The sequence below is a fragment of the Anoplophora glabripennis genome, unplaced genomic scaffold (assembly GCF_000390285.2).
Source record: "Anoplophora glabripennis isolate ALB-LARVAE unplaced genomic scaffold, Agla_2.0 scaffold77, whole genome shotgun sequence".
Classification (NCBI taxonomy): Eukaryota; Metazoa; Arthropoda; class Insecta; order Coleoptera; family Cerambycidae; genus Anoplophora; species Anoplophora glabripennis.
The window spans coordinates 540861-563266 of record NW_019416717.1 but is presented as its reverse complement, the minus strand read 5'-3'; the positions used below and the strand labels follow the sequence as shown (position 1 = coordinate 563266).

At 32.3% G+C, this 22406-nt stretch overlaps 1 protein-coding gene across 3 annotated transcripts in view; it reads right to left on the bottom strand.

The window, feature by feature from the left end:
* Nucleotides 1–22406, bottom strand: part of LOC108911518 (ephrin-B2) — a 382567-nt gene that overhangs the window by 5555 nt on the left and 354606 nt on the right. For all 3 annotated transcript variants that reach the window (XM_018716482.1, XM_018716483.2, XM_018716484.1), the window contains one exon: nt 5411–5896. In XM_018716482.1, the coding sequence (XP_018571998.1) occupies nt 5411–5837 (427 nt within the window). In that variant the 5' untranslated portion in view covers nt 5838–5896. The remainder of the gene's footprint in view (nt 1–5410; nt 5897–22406) is intronic.

Below are 22406 nucleotides of genomic sequence, written 5' to 3'. Positions count from 1 at the left end.
ATTTCCCGTCATGATTGTGAAGAAGACGGGCGATAAAACGGAATTACAACCACAAGTATTTCAAATAATATAATGTGCAATAATTGTGTGAATGGCCGTCGAATTAGTCACTGCAAATATTTTACTTATAATGTAAGCCTTAATTAAGAATTAATTTGCTGAACTAAAGGAGCATTTGTTGTTATTAAAAATAACATTCTATTGACCCTGCCCATATAATTGCGTTGTGTGACAAACTGTGTGCTCAGAACAATAATTAACAAAAACTTATGTTGTTTTAATTAACACTCAAAATTAAATTTCAATGGAACGTGCTCTACACATAATTATTTAAATATTAAAAAAAACTTGTAATAACATTTTTCTTGACAAATTTCATCTTCACAGCGAACATTTTGCCCCTTCCCGCAAAAAATGGCATTTTTATCTCTTGTTGCAAAATATACTCTTATGACAAAATTTAGCCTTCATCATTATTGATATCTTTCTTTTCTATTTAGACCAGGATGGATAATTTTCGAAACCAAAAAAAATTATAGGATGAAACCCACTGGAAAATAAAGAGAATATAACAGAAATGAAAGGAAAAATAATTTACGGGCAATCTGAGGTCGGGAAGGGGAAGGGGGTGAGTTTTTAAGGGTAAAAAACGGTTTCCCTTGATTTCCGGAAAAACTACAAGTCTTATGGAAAAAAGTTAAATGGCAAAGTTGTAGGTAATAAAAAGATCTACAACTTTTGAATTTACACTTTTTTCACATAACCTCAAAATTTATGTGAAAAATTCAAATACCAAGTTTTTGGTTTTTATTTTTCTTTTACAAAAAAAAAAATTTGTGAAAATTTACCTATTTGTCCCAAACATGTAATTTTTTTGATTTGAAATATTTATTTTTTCACCTTATTTTTACTTAATATCGAAAAAGCACCGTAATTTTCAATCGAAAATTCTCACGTCAAAATATCTGCTTGTTTAAAAACGTCTGTGGGCTTTTTCTTCGTTGAAATCTCTACTTTCTGATGGTGTAAAAAAATATATACATTACTATAGTAAGTTTTCTCAAGAAATGCAAAGAAACGAAAAAAATTAGAATCCGAAAAATTTTTTCTAATCATTATGTACAATTTTGAGCTATTTATTAAAATTTACGCTTTAATTACTCGAAAAACGTAAGATTTCATGTTACATTGATAAACAAAAAAATTACAATTCCATAAAACATAAAGATTGCAAAAAACAAGCAAAAATAGTTGTTGTAAATATTAAAGATAGGATTTAAAGGGGATTTTATTTAAAAAATGTGACTGCTGCTATTTTTTTCAGTAAAAAAGTTGATTTATTAAATTCTAAAAACATTTATGTCATAGAAAATCTCATAATATATAAATATACATGTAAATCGTACAATCGTAAAAAATAGCTGCAGTCACATTTTTTAGATAAAATCCTCTTTAAATCCTATCTTTAATATTTAGAACTATTTTCGTATGTTTTTTGCAATCTTTGTTTTATGGAATTGTAATTTTTTTGTTTATCAATGTAACATGGAATCTTACGTTTTTCGAGTAATTAGTGTAAATATTAATAAATAGCTCAAAATTGTACAGAATGATTAGAAAAAAATTTTTGGATTCTAGTTTTTTTGTTTCTTTCCATTTCTTGAGAAAACACCATAGTAATGTATATTTTTTTACACCATCAGAAAGTAGAGATTTCAAGGAAGAAAAAGCCCACCGACGTTTTTAAAAAAGTAGATATTTTGACGTGAGAATTTTCGATTGAAAATTAGGGTGCCTTTTCGATATTAAGTAAAAATTAGGTGAAAAAGTAAATATTTCAAAACAAAAAAATTACAGCGTGTTTGGGACATAAATAGGTAAATTTTCACCAAATTTTGTGGAAAAAAATTTTTTTGCAAAAGAAAATTAAAAATCCAAAAACTTTGTTATTTCAATTTTTCACATAAATTTTGAGGTTATGTGACAAAAGTGTAAATACAAAAGATGTAGATCTTTTTATTACCTACAACTTTGCCATCTAACTTTTTTCCATAAGACTTGTAGTTTTTTCGGAAATCAAGATAAACCGTTTTTTACCCTTAAAAACTCACCCCCTTCCCCTTCCCGACCTCAGATCGCCCGTAAATTATTTTTCCTTTCATTTCTGTTATATTCTCTTCCTTTTTCAATGGGTTTCATCCTACTATAATTTTTTTTTTCACATTTTACCATTTTTGAAGGCTTAAGCACTGGTCTAATTATGTATCAGTATTGATAAAATCTAAATAAATAGTCATAACGTTGGCAAATTGCGCAAAACAAAGAATCTAAACCCATCCACTCTTGAAGAGCTATTAAAATACCCAGATTATTAAAAACGCATTCTATAAATCACTACTTATAATATTAATAATGATTCTAATAAAAGAATACGTGTAGAGGGCAATACCATGGGGAAAGGTAAACACTTTTATAGATAGGTGAATCACACATCTATTTTACTTCACAATTGAGGGCAGATAACAGGGCAACTAATGCATTTATATTCACTTTGGGAACAGTTAGTTTTACGACATGTACCATATTAATAATTTTTTTTTATGCTCCTAAAAAAATAATTATAACTTTTATAACTTCCGGATTATTCCCTTTATCACGTCTATGTGATCAAAAACATATTTCCGTTAGCTTTCGTGGTCAATTTCCACGAACTTTTTTTATTATTTATCATATTCGGTGGTGTCATAAAAATATTTGAACAATGTGATAGTAAGAAACAAATATTCTAACATGATATGAAATAATGAATTTATTTTATTTCCTAGCTAGCAAAACGTTTCCAAGGGCTCGGTTAAAGACCCCCTTTCTACAGGGTGTTCCGCATTGTACAAACCAAACTATACCTGGCGACGTAACACCTCAAAATAAATAAGAAAATGTCTATGTTGACATTTATTTAAATATACCGGGTGATTCATTTTGATATTCGCGGCCTCGTATCTTTTTTATTTTAACAAATAGCTATAACAAACCCTATATATATTTTTAAATCGCCGCTCAAACTCTATCAAATTACTTTATTAGATCGTCTGCATGATAACATAATATGTCAAAATTGCTATTGTCAACTTTTTTTTTTTTTTTTTCAAATGGCATACAATGTTTTTTTATCAATTCTGGAAGATATTTTTTTCTGCGTTCAGCTATATAAGGAAGTTTATAGTTTCATTAGAGATGTTGATAGATAAACAGCAAAAATGATTAACCTTACTTTCAGTAGCTTTATTCTGAAAAATGATAGCCAGCTGCGGAAACAACTGAATTATGACATTTCTAAATAACGGTTTGTCAAAATAATTGACATTTTGTACCTACCTATTCTATCTATAATTCTATAACATAAAAAACTAGATATGATTTTAATTTATGGAGAGTATCGAAAGAACGCTAAAGCTGCAGGTATTTATACCAACATCGTTTTCTCCAGAGACAACTTCCATCAGCTAAAATTTTCGGAATGTTAGCTAGCAATTTGGGGGCAGATGGAAGTTTTCAAAAGAAAAGAAGGGTTTGTAAACCCAGAAGGGCAAGAGATGAAGAACATTCGATAAAGATGTTAAATAGCCTGCTAGATCTCTGGATATCACTTCTACAGATTTCTTTCTTTGACCATACCTAAAATCGCCTTTGAATGATATTGACGACCTTAAAAACAGAATAAGAGTAGAATGTCAGAGATAAAATGAAGAAACACTAGAATGTGTTTGTAGAGAGGGAGTGATAAATAGAGCTACTCTGTGTTTGGAAGCAAATGGAGGTCATTTTGAACATTTGAAATAAGTATTGTTTTAAATTGTTATATTATTATCGTATTAATAATGAAATATGTTACTTTAAAAAACATAGTAACTAGTTTCCGCAGCTGGCTATCATTTTTCAGAATAAAGCTTCATCTTTTTTGCTATTTTTCTAGCAATATTTCTAATGAAACTATAGACTTCCTTACATAGCTGAACGCAGAAAAAATTATATCTTCCAGAATTGATAAAAAAATATATAGTGTGCTATTTGAACAAAAACAATTGATTATAGCAATTTTGACATATGTTACCATGGAGACGATCTAATAAAGTCATTTGATAGAGTTTGAGCGGCGATTTAAAAATATATAGGGTTTATTAGAGCTATTTGTTAAAATAAAAGAAATACAGGGCCGCGAATACCAAACTGAATCACCCGGTATATTAAAATATTTGAACTAATCCAACTTTGGTAATGAAAAATAAATACAATAATATATTTAAGAAGCAGGTGGCGCAGCATCAGTTTAGTTGCTAGGGTAAGCAACTACTCGACAATTATTTTCATTACAATTGACCATTGCTATACCAGATCGGTTAAAGTAAACCTGACATTTACTTACTTTCGACGTTTGTAGACCGCCAAGATCATCGAGATCGACGTCTACAGATCTCACAAATTACACATATTATTACATTTATTGTATTATTGTATAATGTTAGAAATCGAGCGAAGACCGATAATCTGAACACTTAACCCAAGAGGCAAGGGCTAAGTAAAATAAACAAATTCCTCGGCTAGGGCAGATAAGACACATGGAACCAGGCATTCACCATTCGGCACTCGGCATTCAACATTCGACGGCAGACGCCCTTATTAACTAACTGTTTTAAATGCCTTATAAACTTTTTATATTTCAAACTAAAAACTTGTATTTAATGATGCCTTATAAACTTTTTATATTTCAAACTAAAAACTTGTATTTAATGCAATATATTATAATATTCGCTGATAATGAGTGTGTTTCTAACAATAAAAAATTAAACTCACAGGACTGATCTAATTGTAAGTGTTTAGTATAACTTTCTATTTATTTATCAATATGGTCCGTGCATTTTTAAAGAGGTCTCTAGTTTTATTTATTTTTAATTCAATGAGTCACAAGTTGTCTGTGTCAAATTGTCTCGTTTATGGAACACGTCTTTAGATTTGATGCCTACTGGCCGCAAACAACCTGAAAACTGGAGGTAATGTCGGACATTATGACGACTCGTAATGTCTTAAAGAAATAACAGACCGGCCCTTAGTTAAGAACTTTGTGGAATTATTCCTTTTAAATTTAAATAATTATGGTCCGTGCGCAGCTATAAACGGTAACACAAGATGGTCTTTCAAAAGAGGAGGCTAGCCCAGTCGACAGCAAGTAGCGGGAGACGAGATGAAAGATTTGTTCAAAGCAGGCTCTGGTTATAGATTTTGAGAACTCTAAATATATATCTTGTGAGTTTACGAATGTAGCTTTAATATACGCATTTCATCCTGAAGTTACTTAATAACGTTATTTACATATTAACAATTACTCAATTCTTGGTTAAAAAAAATCAATTACCTGGTAGGAACTCCAGCCCGCCAGGTTGAGGTGTAAACGGTCTAAAAGTAATAGTAAAATACATTAACTTATATGGCTTGTCGCACACTGCGATTATCCTAGGGTTGGGATTCGTTATCCTGCACGTCTCGTACTCGTCCTTCGAGACGTTGTAGATGATATACTTCTCCATCTCCTCGTCCCTGGTGCCTGGCATGTAGACGGGACAGATCAGGTTCACCTGATCGTAGTCGAACTTGACGTTGTTCCTGTTGACGTCTATGATGTTGTCGGTGTTGTCTATGCGGAAAATGGGGTTGGAGGAGTTCCAGTGGATGGTGTAGAACTTGGCGGTGCTCGGTAGGGTAGCCAGCGCGAACCAGTGGTAGCTGAACGTGAGCAGAATCAGGCCTCTGAGAAGAACACAGCTCGGTTGCCAACCCATCATGTTTCTTCTTTTCTCCCTGCGATTGGTCTCTTTACATGACTCCTTCCCTTTCCATTAATCTGCAAACAGAATACAACGGTCAGTGTAAGGTCCAGGATAAGTATTAGAAGGCGACAAAATTAAAGAAATAAGTTTTCCGCCAAAAGAAACTAAAGAAGTGGCAGAGAACGAAACGGCTATGGAAAATAATTTTATAAAAACAGATTGTTTTTGCACGGCTTTGCGACATGTTATTTTAAAGTCACCATATTTTATTCACATGAATACGTTGAACATTAAAAAACATTCCAGTGTATTTTAAAAAATTACATTTTTTGTATCTTTAATTAAATATTAATTATCTAAAGTTGGTAGTGGATAAAAAATGCATTACTAATTGTAAGTAAAACTAATACATGGGTTATAATCAAGGTTGGCATGATATATGTTAACAACTATTGAGGGTTGCTAAGGTACACGGGGTGCATCCCACTTCTGATGTTAGAAACACGGGGGTTTTCACCCCCGATTAAAACACATAATTTCAACAATCGGTTTATTCCCTCAAACGACAGAGTTGTCTCTTGTTTATTAGCTATGTCGGGACCCTGGTGAATCCCGAGACTGACTCCCGTGCTCGCTGACCCCGCGGACCGCGCTCCATCGGCTGACCTCGACTGCTCGCGCATTCCGAAAGGGGTTCTGACTGACTCAGTAATAGCGACGTAGTGGATGACATCCCTCTTTAATAATTAGATCTAACATATATATCAATGATATATATATATATATATATATATATATCCGATATATATCATTGATATCTATCACGATATTTATTCCTTCCTTGATATATATCATGATATTTATAAAAATTTAAATGATTCCTACTGGTTTAAAGTTGCTAAAACTTTTAACAGATGACAGCAAAACCGTATGCTAATCGTTGACGAACGTGTTTATTTATGCGATTCCCCGAATTTTTCAACAAAGTAAAATTGAATGAATATTTTTATTTCATTATTTCTCCAGGTGTTAGTCAATTTGAGCAGGTGCTGTGTGTTTATATTTGTTTTAATATTTATGAAATTTATGTTGACTTGGTGTAAATTGGTTAGTTTTCGTAGTACTTTCGTATTTATTTTTTCGTTCTTGTTTTTGATAATTGGACTAAAAATATTTACCTAAACAGTTTCTTAATTTTATTTCGCTACTATAAAATTATACATAAATTAATTAATTAAAAAAATAAATATCAAGACTTGATATATATCGGATATATGTATATCAAGATATATATCCGATATTTGATATTTATATAAATATCATGATATTTGCCAACCTTGGTTAAAATTTATAGCATTTAGTGCCGTCTTGTCTAATGTAAGTGTGTAACCTTATAAAGTTATTTTTTTAGTGTTTAATTGTACGGTTTGTTTGTGGTGTGCCTTTATTGTTAAACTGTTATGTTATATTAAAGAAAAAACTTAAACTTAATGTATCAAGAAAAATTAGAATTGACAACAATGCGCGCGCGGCTAGTGCGACCGTTGTTTGGGATTACACTAGCCTGTCCAGCGGCGGGGTATGAATATTACGAAAATAGGTTAAATAAAATGTCTGTTTTCTATATCTATCATGTCATCATTGAAATTTTGTAAGTTTAACATGTATGCAGTAAGTTTTAGAAACATATTTTCTGCCTAGTGTTTTATTTTTACTTTTTAGACCGCCCAAGCTTATACGAAATCTGATAGTTTACCACCAAGTACTTGGTAAAAATCTAAATTGTGTTAAAATTTAGATTTTTACTACATATTTACAAATAGTATTCCAAAATTTCAAGTTTTAAGTTTGAAATTGACTTGCATTTCGCATATATAAACCAAATTTTTTTTTAATGGAACACCCTGTATATTTGTAATTTTGATATACATCACATTTTAGGGTTCAATATATTTTAATAGTAATAATAATAATAATAATAATTCTCTTCCCTTCATTATAATCACAAGGGTTAGTCGAGAAGTCGGAGACTTGTGCGGAAGAGGGGGCGGTGTATTATTATTCAGTAGGCCGCATGTGCGCCCAGGAACGACTTACGTTGGTAAGCCCTAACCACCATTTAGTGCAACTATGAGGGGGATGGTCAAAGGCCGACCGGTATGAATCACTCACATTGATCCAAACCAACTTTCTTCCACCCTACCATACCCGCAGAAGGAATACCTAATTTCTCTCTACGAAAACAGCTGATCTACGGTCTTACGGCCGCAGGGATCGAACTCGCGACAGTGGCATTCATCGATTCAAGTACTGACGCCTCGAACCGCTCGGCCACAGACTGTCAATTATTATTAATTTTTGCAACTTTGTTTTATTTATTCTAAAGCTCCTAAGCGTTTTCTATTTTATTCTAAGTAAATTGGCCACTAGAACGGTCTAACGGCGCGGCAGGCAGTCCTCAATTTCCACCGTTTACAATGTAGCAGTCTTAAAATATAAAACTGCTCCTATCTGGGGCCATATAACTGCAACAAAACAATAAATTTCTGGTCACAAATTCAGTTAGCAACCTTCTAATGATACAACTCGGGCGGTGAAGCGCCGCGGCATTGTATTCCAGGGCCATAAAACCGGGTTTATTATTATATTTCAAATATTGCTTCAGATAAACTTGTATTGATAATTAGTTTTCGCTAAATTTTATACTAGTTGTTAACGCTTTATGTTTGCTCCACTTTACTAATTGTAATTATAATACCTCAGTGGGAACGCGTAAAACTAGAGAACTACCATTAAATAGTGTATAGCCGTGATAATGTTGGAACTGTTGATGCTATTGGCAAATATTCGGTCAAGATGGGCTATCTAATTGGTAAATCGGTTCGATCGTTACCTTATTTACGAGTTTACGTCGGCGTCTAAATATTTGGGAAAAAAGTTGCTTGAACTTGTCGATTTTAATGTTTTTTTTCCGAGTTACATTAGCATTCCATCGGAAAGGTCGTATATACTTGTACGATTGAGACACAACACTCGTTTCTGTCCAAATACGTTTATTAAATTGCTTTAGATAAAGTTAGGTGACGTTAATAATGAATTAAGATGTAGAAAGACAGGTGATATGCAACAGTTTTTCGCTGATATATGCGGTTCCGATATTTTCAGGATAGTACCTCAAAAATTAAGGATACCTTCTTATATAAACTCTTTTAATAACGAAGATATAGGTATCACTTTAGACAGATAGACATATTATATTCGAAATTTTAGGTGTTTCTAAATATCTTCATCCTATTTTAAAATTAAACTTACGGCACCAATTTGAATTAATCGAACAGTTTTCGAAAAATTCATCATTACATGCATTTGCACTTTAATAATAAACCTCTCAACATCGATCGTGTATTCATGGAAATGTCAAACATTTCGAACTATTAATTCCCATAATACAAGTACTTTAAACGAATTGTAACTTTATGTGTCACAGGTTGGTGATTGGTATAACGGTTTGTCATTGTTGATTATAAATGACGCATTAATATTGAGTTAAGATTTAGGGATTTTTATTCGATAGTACCAATCGCGCAACGTTGGGGATGCCGACACTGAGCTGTACTCGAACTGTTGTTGAACCGAGTTGTATTAGTGCGCTTATCAATATTACCAGTATTTATAGCAACTATGTAAAACCAACGGAGTAGAAATTGCAATGGAATATATTTTTTCATGAGTACACATTATAAAGTTAACATAATTTTTGAATGTCAATGCGAACGAAGCACCAAGCATTCAAAACTATATACTTTTTGCATGATTTATTAAATATTAACTAATATTGGTATGTGGTTAGGCAAGCTTTACTAATTGTAAGTAAAACTGATTCGTGTCTTAAAAAAATGTTTACTGTTTTATAAAATGTTCATAGTACGTATTTTTGTTACTATTTTCCCAAAGCTCTGTCTATTATGGGGATATCGATCTGTTTCGACCAATAGTTTCGAAATCACGCGCTTGATCTTTGTTTATACGATTGGAATGTGCAAATTGACTTTTTGATATGACATGCCAATAGATGGACAAAATACAATTGCGCGAAACGAGAATAGCCGCATACGTAACCGTTTTATTTTATTACATTTATTTTAGTGTCCATTTTATCACTTTAAGGTGAATGTAATACGGTAGACAATTTCGTGGCTATCTGCGTGAAGTTATTAGCTTTTACTGAAATCTAAATAGAATTTGTATAGTGCGGTGTTGTTTTATTACCATGTTAAAGACTGAAGAACGCGACAGACCGCATACAGTAGAACATGAATCTCAATAAGGTAAGACAGTTCATGATACGATGTGTTGACGCGTGTTTAGACAGCAATGGAGGCGATTTCGAGCATGTGCTTATTCTTTTTATTTAATTTTCCTTTTCCGCGGTTAGTGCGCGCGGTTGTCCAGTGGCGTAATATGAACCAAAAAAAGAGTTAATAAAAAAATTATGTCTGACAAGAATTTGAGAAAACGATGTGTGTCTCTAAAGGCCAAAGATAGCCTCCTTATAAATATGGCACCCGTTTAAAGTTACACCCTGTATAAAACCAAATTGCTCAAGAACATTTCGATTGAACAAGAGCATACAAGAGTACTTTATTCTTAGATAGATGTCAATACTTTTTAAATAATTTTTAAAATGGGGTAAAAATAAAAAAGTTGATTTTAAAACAATGAGATGACCTAACCTAACCTAAAACTACCCCTTACGCAACACGTGGGACGTAAACAGTAATGTTCAAATGACCAAAGTCTAATTTTAAACGATAAAAAAGGATCTCTGGTAAGATTATGTATCTACCATTCTGTTTAAAAGAGTACAACTCCTTAATTACCCATTTTCGAGAAAAAGTTTATATATCAGTACCGCTATTTTTTTATTCTACCCATCCTGAAAATATCAGGAGACAATTTAAGACCACCCTGTAAGCAAAATTGCAGGTATCGGTGAATATAGTAACGATAATTTCAAAATAGGCCGGATTTTATCACTTAATAAACTTATTTGTCAGATAAATCTAAACCTATCTGTTTCAAGCGTAAAAAAATAACAGACTCATATTTAATTGATAATTAAATTCACTTCATAGATAAAAAACGACTTAGGGACTGTGACTGCTAATTTTAATTATTATGAATATTTATTCATAATAATTAAAATATTTCATATTCATAATAAAAATATTTATTTATAGTAATTGTACAGTTATTACATTTAGTATCATTTATAAAATCTGGTTAATTATTCCCCTCGCGTTTACTAATTGTCACAATTTTGTCAAAATGAGTTGACCACATTTCATTCACCGGAGGCTCAAGATGATGCGACGTACTACTACAACCTGAAGATGCAGTGTCATTGTAAAGAATCCTGTTGGCTATTTGATTTTTGTTACTTAAACTATCAGTTTAACTTTCTGCAATTGTGGCTGATTTCCACCCACCATGTCTCTTGATCGCTAATACATTAACTCCTCTATTAGCCAGTAACGTTGCCGATGTTCTTCGAAATGAATGGCCTGTATATGTTTCAGGATGTTCTAGTTTCAAAAACTGTGCAATTTTATTAGGAATCATAGAAAGGGTATTCTTGCCGACTGGTTGGTTGTAACATCTACCTGCTTGATAGCGCATAAAAAAAGCGTGAAATTTCAGTTTTAATTTCCAATCTAATCTTGATATATTTCTTGAGAATTTCTAGGTGAAAAACATAACCCAGACGGAAAATAATTGTAAACGTACGTGACATACCATTTTTAGAATCTGGAATTGTAACTACAACAGTGTCATCGAATTTTGAAACTGACGTCCGAAGTAAGTTTTCATAACTTTAAAGTTCTTGACTTCTCCATGAAATATGCTAGCAGTGACATTTCAGAAACACCAGTATTTTTGTTCTGACACCATTCTTTGAAATTTCTATATGCTCGTCCGTAGCCCACTTTCGACTTCTCGGACAATAACAATTCGGAGGCAGCATTTGCTGCACTTTCTATTTGAAAATCATTCATTTAAAAATAATAAATGTAAACCCGCAAAATTGCAACTTTTATGTAGCTTTGTTTATCAACACCTTAGAAACGACAAAATCCAAACAATTAAGGCGATTTTGCAATATGTCGAATAATGTCCAAATAAATTGATTAAGAAATGTCAAAAAATAAAACCTAGTCTTTATTTCATGAACCATAAAGAACTATGGGAGCAGATAAAATGTTATACACCACACAGCAGTTAAGTATAATTTGCCCAGTCTCAGACTATTGCTAGCCCTCGCTCCGCTCGGGCGCGAAATCGTCGTCGACTTTATTGGTGTAAATAACTATTTTCAATCATGATCGTATCCGACTTAATATTGCTCCAAAGAAATCATCTGCCATTCGTATAAAGTAATACCATTATCAATGCAAAACGATCAATCAATAAGAATTGACTAATATCTTAAATTATACATTTCCGATAATTCTGATGTAGGTAACTAGTATTATTTTCGGCTACTTCTATACATTGAAATGTCTTCTGTACTTTATATAGCATCCACAAGTTTATTATTAATAATAATTTATTTCGTATACATAACATGATTAAAGTTCAATTATTCTTAATTGCTAGTGTAAAATGAAATTCTAGCATTAGAAACATGACGTTGCTGCTGTGTGAGACTTAATACCCTAGCCGAAAATAATTACAAAACGGTAAATATCGCAGTAACACAAATTTTTCTTACAACTTTATCGTCATATACTAGTGCGTCTGCCTATCTTCCGTCGTGTTTTCAGTTAATAAATCAATTCGCATGAAATTAAAGGATTATTGTTTCCTCATATTTCTTAGGCGTTCCGCAAACCTTTATAGTGTTTTCTCAAATTAAATTCCTCGCCACTCGCTAATCCTTTCAAGTATATGTAAGGTTTATTAATTAGTCAATTTATGGGCAGTTTATGTCCTTTAAGAATATCCTTTGGGATTTTCTGAATAATAAATAAATGGGAATTGTTTTTTTCTCACACTTGGAATCAATTTCATGGAATGATGGTGGAAGAGTATACGCACCACACCTCTGAAGTAATGAAATTTTAATTTTATTAACTTCCAAAGTAGGATTCTCAGTAGTACTTCTACAGTTGTAGACAAAAGAAAGTTGTGGTCTAAAACGTTTAAAGGGATTGAAGCATGAAAATGTCAAATGGATGTTGCCCACAGATGTACTTACTACTATACAGGGTGTTACATGACGTACTGAACCAACTTAAGAAACAAACCCCAGAAATCATTCTAAATAAAAAAATTATAATACATATACATGGGTTCAATTTTCAATGGTTACCGAATTATAGACCTTTAAAGTTTAGAAAAAATGTTTTAATATCAATCTCGCTAGCTATGAACATGTTAGTTGATAAAACAAGTGATAGTTGACATGTAAAAACTTATAAATGTCAGTTTATGTAGTAAACAGTGTGAAAGTGTTTCTAGTAATACCTTTTCTGTCAACATGCCGGTGCTATTTTCAATCAAAGAGTATGTCGACATAGTTTACATTTATGGATTGTCTAATGGAAATTTGCGAGCTGTCCGTAGAGAGTATCAACGACGGCGACGGTTTCCAAACAGAAGTTTGTCCAGTACATGATATACCCTAAGTACTAATAATATTACTCATCTCCTCAGCTTCTTACTTAAGTATTTTTTTGCTATTTCTTAAACTAATCTATACACTATTCAATATTTACGTTACCATGCTCCTATTTTATTAAAAAACTTTCTGTTTACCCACTAATAGAAGGCACTAGTTGCCTAATGTTACGGTTCTAATTCTACTATTCGATTCATTTTATCATCCTTTTAGTTACTCTTTTTCTAGTTCCCAAGTTATTTTCTCTGTGTTATTTCTATATATTTCGTAGACAACTTCAATGATACGAAAGTTTGTCCTAGTTTTATCTGGAATTAATCGAGAATATTGTGCCACATATAAACATCAATTTTATTATGCTCCGGAGAAAAAAATATCGGCGGTATACATACTTTCTTTAATACTCGTATATTCTGTTTGTTTGTACAGGTTTTATTATAGATTTTATTAAAATTTTATTATGATTTAGTCTCATATGTGCAAATATTTGAATAACTTTTACTTGTATGAATACGATACGGAAAATTTTGCTAAAATATGTAAATTTTGATATGGAAATTTTTATAAAAACAGTTTTTATATACTTTACTTTATATACTTCTTAGAAACTTATTATTGTATAGAAAATTTATACAGAAAATTACTAAAATGTTTCTATTCTGTTGCTCTATCTAATGTCCTTATAACAAACATATAACACATATAACATTTTTTAATTTTGTAATTAAAGAAATACTTGAAAGAAAAAAGGTAGTTGTTGAATAGAGTTTAAAATAGAACAAATAAATTTGTCTTGAGAAAAAATATAATTTCTAAATATCTTTATATTTTCTCAAATATCTCAAACTTGAAACTAAATCTTAAAATAACAGACTCTCTACAGGGTGTATCTAAATAACACCGAAAAAATTCAAGGGGCGATTCTCCGATGAAAATTAATAGGGGTCTTTGGTATAAATTTTTTTTGAAAAAACCCTCCCCTGAAAAGTTACGCTCCTCCTAAAATTACAAAAAAAAAATTGTTTTTCTTTTTTATCTTCCACGTACATCAAGCTAAAGAAACCAAACTTGGTGAACATTATCTGTCAATAAAACTACACTTTTTGAATTTTTTTCAACCCTGAACTATTTTTGTAAGGGGTTGAAATAATCAACCCCTATGACATTTTTTCTTATAATTTTTTTTCAATAAAATTTTTTCCTTTTAAAAAATATGTCTAAAAAACCCCATTCATTTACTAACTTTTTGATCTCTTCAAGTTTCTTCGAAAAGTTAAGGATTTATGACAAAAAAAAATAAATGTATTGTAACGTATTTTTGAAAAGATGAGCTGTTTAACGCGAGTGTATTTTGCCGAAAGATCTAGTGGCCTGTTCTTTACAATGGAATCCGTAGAAACAAATGTCAATGTCATTTATTGTCATATTAAATAACATTTTATTAAAAAACACTCAACCAAATAGTTGATTGACTAATATTTTCTACACAAAATCATGAAACTTGTGAAATAGTAAGAAACAGTAACAATAAATGACATTGACATTTGTTTCTACGGATTCCATTGTAAAGAACAGGCCACTAGATCTTTCGGCAAAGACAAAGAAACTTGAAGAGATCAAAAAGTTAGTAAATGAATGGGGTTTTTTAGACATATTTTTTAAAAGAAAAAAATTGTCGAAAAAAAATTATAAGAAAAAATGTCATAGGGGTTGATTATTTCAACCCCTTACAAAAATAGTTGAGGGTTGAAAAAAATTCAAAAAGTGTAGTTTTATTGACAGATAATGTTCACCAAGTTTGGTTTCTTTAGCTTGATGTACATGGAAGATAAAAAAAGAAAAACAATTTTTTTTTGTAATTTTAGGAGGGGAGTAACTTTTCAGGGAAGGGTTTTTTCAAAAAATTTTATACCAAAGACCCCTATTAATTTTCATCGGAGAATCGCCCCTTGAATTTTTTCGGTGTTATTTAGATACACCCTGTATAAGTCTGTATGGACAAAATTTTCCGTAAGAAAATGTTATAAATATGTAAATAAAATAAAAATACTAAAAGGCAGTTTTACTAAAACATAATTCAAACATTTGATAATGTATGCAAATCAGAATAATGGAACGCTGTAATAGAGTTATCATATCAGACCAAAAAACATCCGTATAGGTAAGGAATAATGAAATATTGGATGACACATAAGCTGCCTCTTCTATTAATACTTTTTTTCTTGATACATTCAAGAATGTAATTGATAAGATTGATCGAACATACACAGCTAACCAAAATAAATGTTATTTGTCGATACACGATACATCGTGTATACCTACATCTATAAAATGATAACATTATTTTTTCCATATTTGAAGAGAGAACTTAAAGAAGTTAAAAAAAGCGTATCGTCTTGCTCGGACGTTGAAAACAAATTTTGTAGGTGTATAAACGGAGAATACATTGAGTTATGTAAAAAATAATATTTTTCGGTCCACTCAAACGCTAATATTTTATGGAAACATTGTGGGAAATATGAAGTGTCCTGCTACAACAGACACGTATTCGCTTTGTGGCTGGGAGCCCCTTTGTAATTAAATGGGCTTCGAAATGTGGAATGCAGCTACATAAAATACGGTATTATTCAAATTTGGGCGACAGTCGCGCATCATGTGACATCATTACCGACCGTTTTGGCTTCTAAATTATTAAATTAAGAATTATGTCTTCATATATTTCGGCTAAAACGAACCCGAGGGATTAACGTAATTATTTATCATATCAACAAATAACCGTAATGGGCCTGCGCGAAATGAATGTGGAAGGTTCGTAAAATGGCTTATTTACGACATGTGTTTTTATTGGCGGCCATAAAAAACTCGAATTTATTCGCTTTTTCGACGTTCCAAGTTGATAACCCGAAGATGGCCGGGGTGTGAGCGAAGGCGGATTACACACAAAAATCGATCAAGATAAAACAAAGAATTAGACAGCTGTTTACAGAGTGTTACAAGACACGAAAATTTTTAACTAATGATGTTGTGGGAAACAACTACTCTGCTGACTAAAGCCCTGTCCAGCATCTAATAGCCAATAAGCAATGCTTTCCTCAACATTTCTTGTAATTATTATGAGTTAAATTTATTTAAAGATTAATTAAAACTAATTAAAGTTTAAATTATCAGTTAAATTCAATTAAAATTATATTCTTCTCTGAAATCGCGATTCCTACGTTGTTTCTTTATTTTCAGGAAAAAAGATAGGTCTCTGGGAAAATTATTTCATAATATCTAAACGGTAGACAACACACTCCATTTATGGATTAAAAGATTGCCGTATTTTTTTTTAAGCAGAGGTTCGAGACAGTAGAGTAGCATGGAGGTGGGGGAAAAGATAAAAGAAACATCGTCGATCTCACGCTAAAATACAACTTTACAAACTCACTTCCAGAAGAGAAATATTACTTTTTAGATGTCAAGTACCTAAAACCTATGACCTTGAAAAACACGTGTGACTATATGCTGCTATAGCGCCCGTGAAGTAAATGTGGACGTACAGTAAATGCGGACGTGAAGTAAATGCGGACGTGAAGTAAATGCTGACGTGAAGTAAATATGGATGTGAAATAATTGCGTCCGTGAATCGTTTAGGTCCCTAAAATAATACATCTAAAAAGTGACACTAATCCAAAGATAATGATTAGGAATGGAAGCCAAGCTTTTAAGATAGATAGAAAGACTTAATATGCACTCTGCCAAAACCTATGATATTTTTATGACTTCGCTAGCTTGGTGGTCTTGACTGTCTCGATACAAAAAGCAGGTTCGTCGATATGCAACTGTTTGTAAATAACTATTTTATTTTCTCGAACTCCCTTAAAATCTAGATAAAAGATAAATTTTCAACATTTATAAAATATTTCTTTATTTGCTTCCCATCCAGTCTTACAAGCCTAGATGACTGTGCGACCTATATTGACTTATTTTTGTATATTAAGAAATTATTTACACCTCCAATATCTAGTAACTTTCATACAGGAGAATTCATCAGGAGAGTCACCTAACAGAATAGTTCTGAAAATTATAAGTTCTTATCAGTACGCCATAGGAGCGACGATACTGACGATAACTCATAACTTCGAAACCGGTATATGTCTGGTAATTTTACTGACGAATGATCTTAATTATTTATTATATATTAAGGGTTAATTCAATAAATATATTTAGTCTAATGGGACACATGCCAGGCTTTTATAGTTCCTACAGATTAGCAGGTCGCTCTGTGCTAGTACATAGAGAGCAATGCTTTGTGCCAGTTTGCTCAGAGTGGCAATGACTTTTAAGATATGACATATACATTTATTATATTCTTGATTTTTGGTACACACTTATATAAGCTAGTTACAAAAATTAAACGATAAAAAAAATCCTACATGTGTAGGTGGTTTTCAAAAGATTGTAACTTGGCGACAAATGGTCAAAGAACTAAAAATAATTTCTTTTTCGCTAATACAGAAAAGATTTTTAGGTTAGTTTTGAAAAAAACAACTATTTATTTCTAATTAAAGCTAGTGGAAACTATTCGGACGCTAGAAAACTCTGTAAGTATTCAAAATTTGCGGAAGAAAATACAGCGACTGATTAGAGGGTATATAACTTTTTGAAATCAATTTTTAAATTAACGTTTGAAAACAAGGTGGAAAACGCGGTAGTAGTAAAAGGGGCGGCCTCAGCCTGGCAATCAGGCCACAAGTGGGCCCTTTTTGCCTACCCCGCCGTCCCATCACCTAACCACTCTCTGCCTCTGACCCTCCTCGAACCTATCCGACGCCCTGATGAACGCCAGGATTTTGGTCTCTCACCCCAGCCCCTTGCAGCTCTTCAGCACCAAAGACTTTATGTCTTATTCACACAAAGGCTGCACACTGTCCCAGAAGGTGGACAGGGGTGTCCTCCCCTTCGCCACATTTCGGGCATAGAGGGTCCTCAACTCCTATTAAGCTTAAATGCCTCCTAAGTCTGCAGTGGCCTGTCAGAACCCCCACCATTTGGTTTAGGGTTCTTCGACTGAGGCTCAGCAGCCATCTCGTCTTGGATTTGCTAGGTCCATTGGGCTGCCTACATCCTCTATTTCTCCTCCAATTCTGACCTAAAGTTTGATAGGCACATTTATTAAGGGCCCCATTAATGCTGCCTCGTGTGATACCTAAGATTGGTTCAGGTGCCTGTCCAGGTCCCCTGGACCCGAGACGAGCTAATTGATCCACCCTCTCGTTAACAGGTATATCCATATGGTCTGGGATCCAAACCAACTCTACTTCTTTTCGTCTGGCCAATGACTCTAGAGCGTCTCCACATTCCCGGACAAGGGCAGACCTAGTCCTCGGGGAGCTAACCGCTCTGAGCGCGGCCCGACTGTCGGAGCAGATAACAATCTTCTCCTCTGCACAATTCCTTACCTCCTCCTTGCTTGCTACCATCAAATTAGCAAAAACCTCGGCCTGGAAGACTGTAGCACATACTCAGTGAAAAGCTTTCCTGGATGGAAAACGCGGTAAGAAAAAGGATAATTTTTATAAAAAAATTTGAAAATTATTTATTGTACGATATTTAACGTTCTTTGAAAAAGATAGATTTTCACGGAAAAAAAACATTTTCAAATAAAAAAATTAAGACAAGATGCAGAATTTATTTGTTAATTGATTTTTAACAAAAATTTTCAAATTTTAATCATTCGAATCACAATAAAAGACAAATCGCAGCGGTTTGAACTCTTGAGTTTCTTCGGAATACTTCGAGGTTAAAAAGAAAATATCCTTTGTAGTTACCTTAAGTTTACCCTTTTTTAAACAAGTTTCTTGCATGTAATTTTTTTATCATAAAACGATAAGAACGTCTTAAAGAAGATACTTCAAAGTTTTCAAAACCTTGTTTAGAGTTTTTGTACGATTATTAGTAATTAATTATAAAAGTCAAAAAGGTAATTCTTGCTTTGAACGATGATAACACAGCTACTAATCTCCTGAATAACTCAAATTAATGATGATGATGACAGGTGGTATTGCCAAAAAAATTATTGAAGCCCATGGATCTATGGAAAGGGAAGCAAAAATTTTGAAAACATTTTTCCGCTGGATTTCTTATAACTTCTTGGAAGTTGGTCAACGATAAAAATTTTCGACTTTCAGATTCAGAAACTAGAATTTTCAAGCTTCAATTTGCTTCTTTATTTATAGCTCTACCATTTTGCGCCAAGTTACAGCCCCTATGAGAAAATCTAATTTTTTTTGTGAAATTTTTTAAATTTCATTATTAATTTGATGTTTTATTCCTTATTCATCGGTTAAAAGCACAATACAGGACGAATCCTCTTAGCACGGAATCCTGTGGCAATAAAATCGGTTAAATTTGACGAATTGCAAATCTAAGAGCCTAATTAACTACCGAAGTTGCGTATTTAAACGAGAGAGAACAACGTTACACAGACCCATTAAATTTGTGTAGAAGTCACAAAAGGAAACCTCTTAATTGAACACATTCGATATGAATCGAATAATTTAATCAATCGGGGACATGCGAAATGATTTAATCCCTTATTAAATTTGACTTACGTGCCGCTCTCCACGTAAATTAAATGCCTTTGAGAGAGGACCAAAGGGCCCGACGTCGAATTACTTTCTTGCCTCGGTACTTATGTACGGCTTCCTAAGATTATATAGATACATATCTAAAATTTAATTACCAGGTTTCATTTCGACGTCTGTGAATGCCTATTTTGGATAAATGTTGTGCGAAAGGGAGGCAGCGATTGGAACAATCGTAGAAACACGTATCAGGCGGTTACGGATGGGTGAATAGTCGGCGATGTCGAGAGAATGCCAAAATATAATTTTTTTGAGTTTTCACACTTTATTTATTTGTCCCTACAGATAACGAAAGTAGTTGAAGGAAATGAATAGGGAGTTCAATTTCTGTGTTCGTAAGACCTAAAATGATAAATTGCTCTTAAGAAACAATAATAAAACATTACAATTTGGGATCGTTTTTAAGGCGGCGAAATTTTCGTTGTTCGGAACGTTTCTGCTGATCAAAAGTTAAAACCACCAGGCACAATTTTGTCAAATTACACAGTTCCGCAAAAAAGAAAAGTTCCAAAGATAGACCCATGTATTGCTCCGTTACCCTCAACTTTTTTTTTTATAAAAAATCGCCCTTAAATATTTTATCATATTTACGAGTTCTTTGTTACACCTGTGGTTTTTAAACTTAGTACTAATCATATACAGAGGTTCAACATTTCCGAGAAATTTGAAAAAACAACCGGTGTTTTTTCCAGAAAAATACGAAAAAAATCGTTTTTTTACAGAAAAATTGGAAAAAGAGAAAAAACCGGAAAAATTTTATTTTTCTTTAAATCTAGAAGAGACAATATTCTAACTAGTACGCTTGCCAATATATGTAAATAAATTATTGCTATTTATTATGAAATAACCTCTGGAAATTATTTTAACAAACAGGAAAATCATTTTTTTTAATAAAGATTCCGAATATGTTTGTGAAACATGTTGCCTTGGAATCAGAACATGGAATTTGAAGATTTCGCTTTAAGTAAATATGAAAAATAATGTTTGTTTTGGGAACTTGTTTTTTTTTTAGTTTTCATGTTGAAGTTAAACACTTTGAATGTAGTTTTTTTATTTACAGAACTAACTTCATTTCACTGTTTACTTATGAAAATTTTGGATTTTATTTCCATTTGGATTAAATAAAATATATGTATTTTTTGTTACATGAGCTCTATTTACCTGAGATTTGAGAGCATTCCGATCCGGAATATATAAGTTTTGTTTCATGCTAACTGAGGTTTTATTACAGCAAAACAATTATATCTGTTTTTATTTCGACTCTATTTTTTAATTATTTTTAATTTATTTTTCGAATTGTTAAATCTCTTATATAGTTTCGCGTTTAAAAGTATTTGGTATTGTACGCTTAAGACCTGCCACTTATGAAAAAATTATAAAAATGGAATTTGTTTGAAAAACTGAACTGAAAATTGAATCGAAATCACAGTGTTTACATTTCTTATTTGTTGGCACTATTTAATTTCAAAATATTGTGATCTGTGAAATTGTAATAGAAAAAATCGTATTTTCTTTAATAGTGTTTACTAAATTCGTTTGAATACTATTATTTGCTTTTTATTTAAAGATCTTTAGAAGTAAAATCATTAAAACAAACGTGATAATGCCTGACATCAATATTAAAACAAACCACCAGGTTTTTTAGATGTTCCGCAATAACACGAAAGCGAACTAAGAGAACGAAACAAAATTATCATCAAGAAACAATTGCTTCCCTACCCGGCCCGCACTGGATAAGCTAATACGATGTAGCATTAAATATTAAGCCCTTTTTTCTGGGCCTTGCTCGGGCTTAACCTCGCAAACCATTATAATGCGCAAAGCTTCTTAATTATTATCCCAGTAAGAAGGGCCACCTAAAACTGTCTACGACTTAAAGAGGCCAACTTAGTATGTACACTATTGCTCTGTTTGAATGTACTCCACACACAGGTGTATTACTGGTTGCCATCTCAAAGCAATTTCTACACTTAATTAAACATTTGTTCGTTTTGTGTTTCTTTGACACAGGCGCCATCGCCAGTCCAACGATAGTTTTTGTTTTTGTATATTAATAAACAAATATTCCAGTTTTTTTTCGTTATTTTTAAAATAGCATAACAAATCAGTTACTGAGTGCGTATTTGTATCCTATAGTTTTATACATTTTTAAGGCAATAGTTAATATTTCATAACTATAACCGTCAATTATTCATATTTTACGACTTGTTTTATATCTTATTAAAATAAGATTTGCATACGTAGAACGTAAAATATAAAATACAAATAAAAATACTA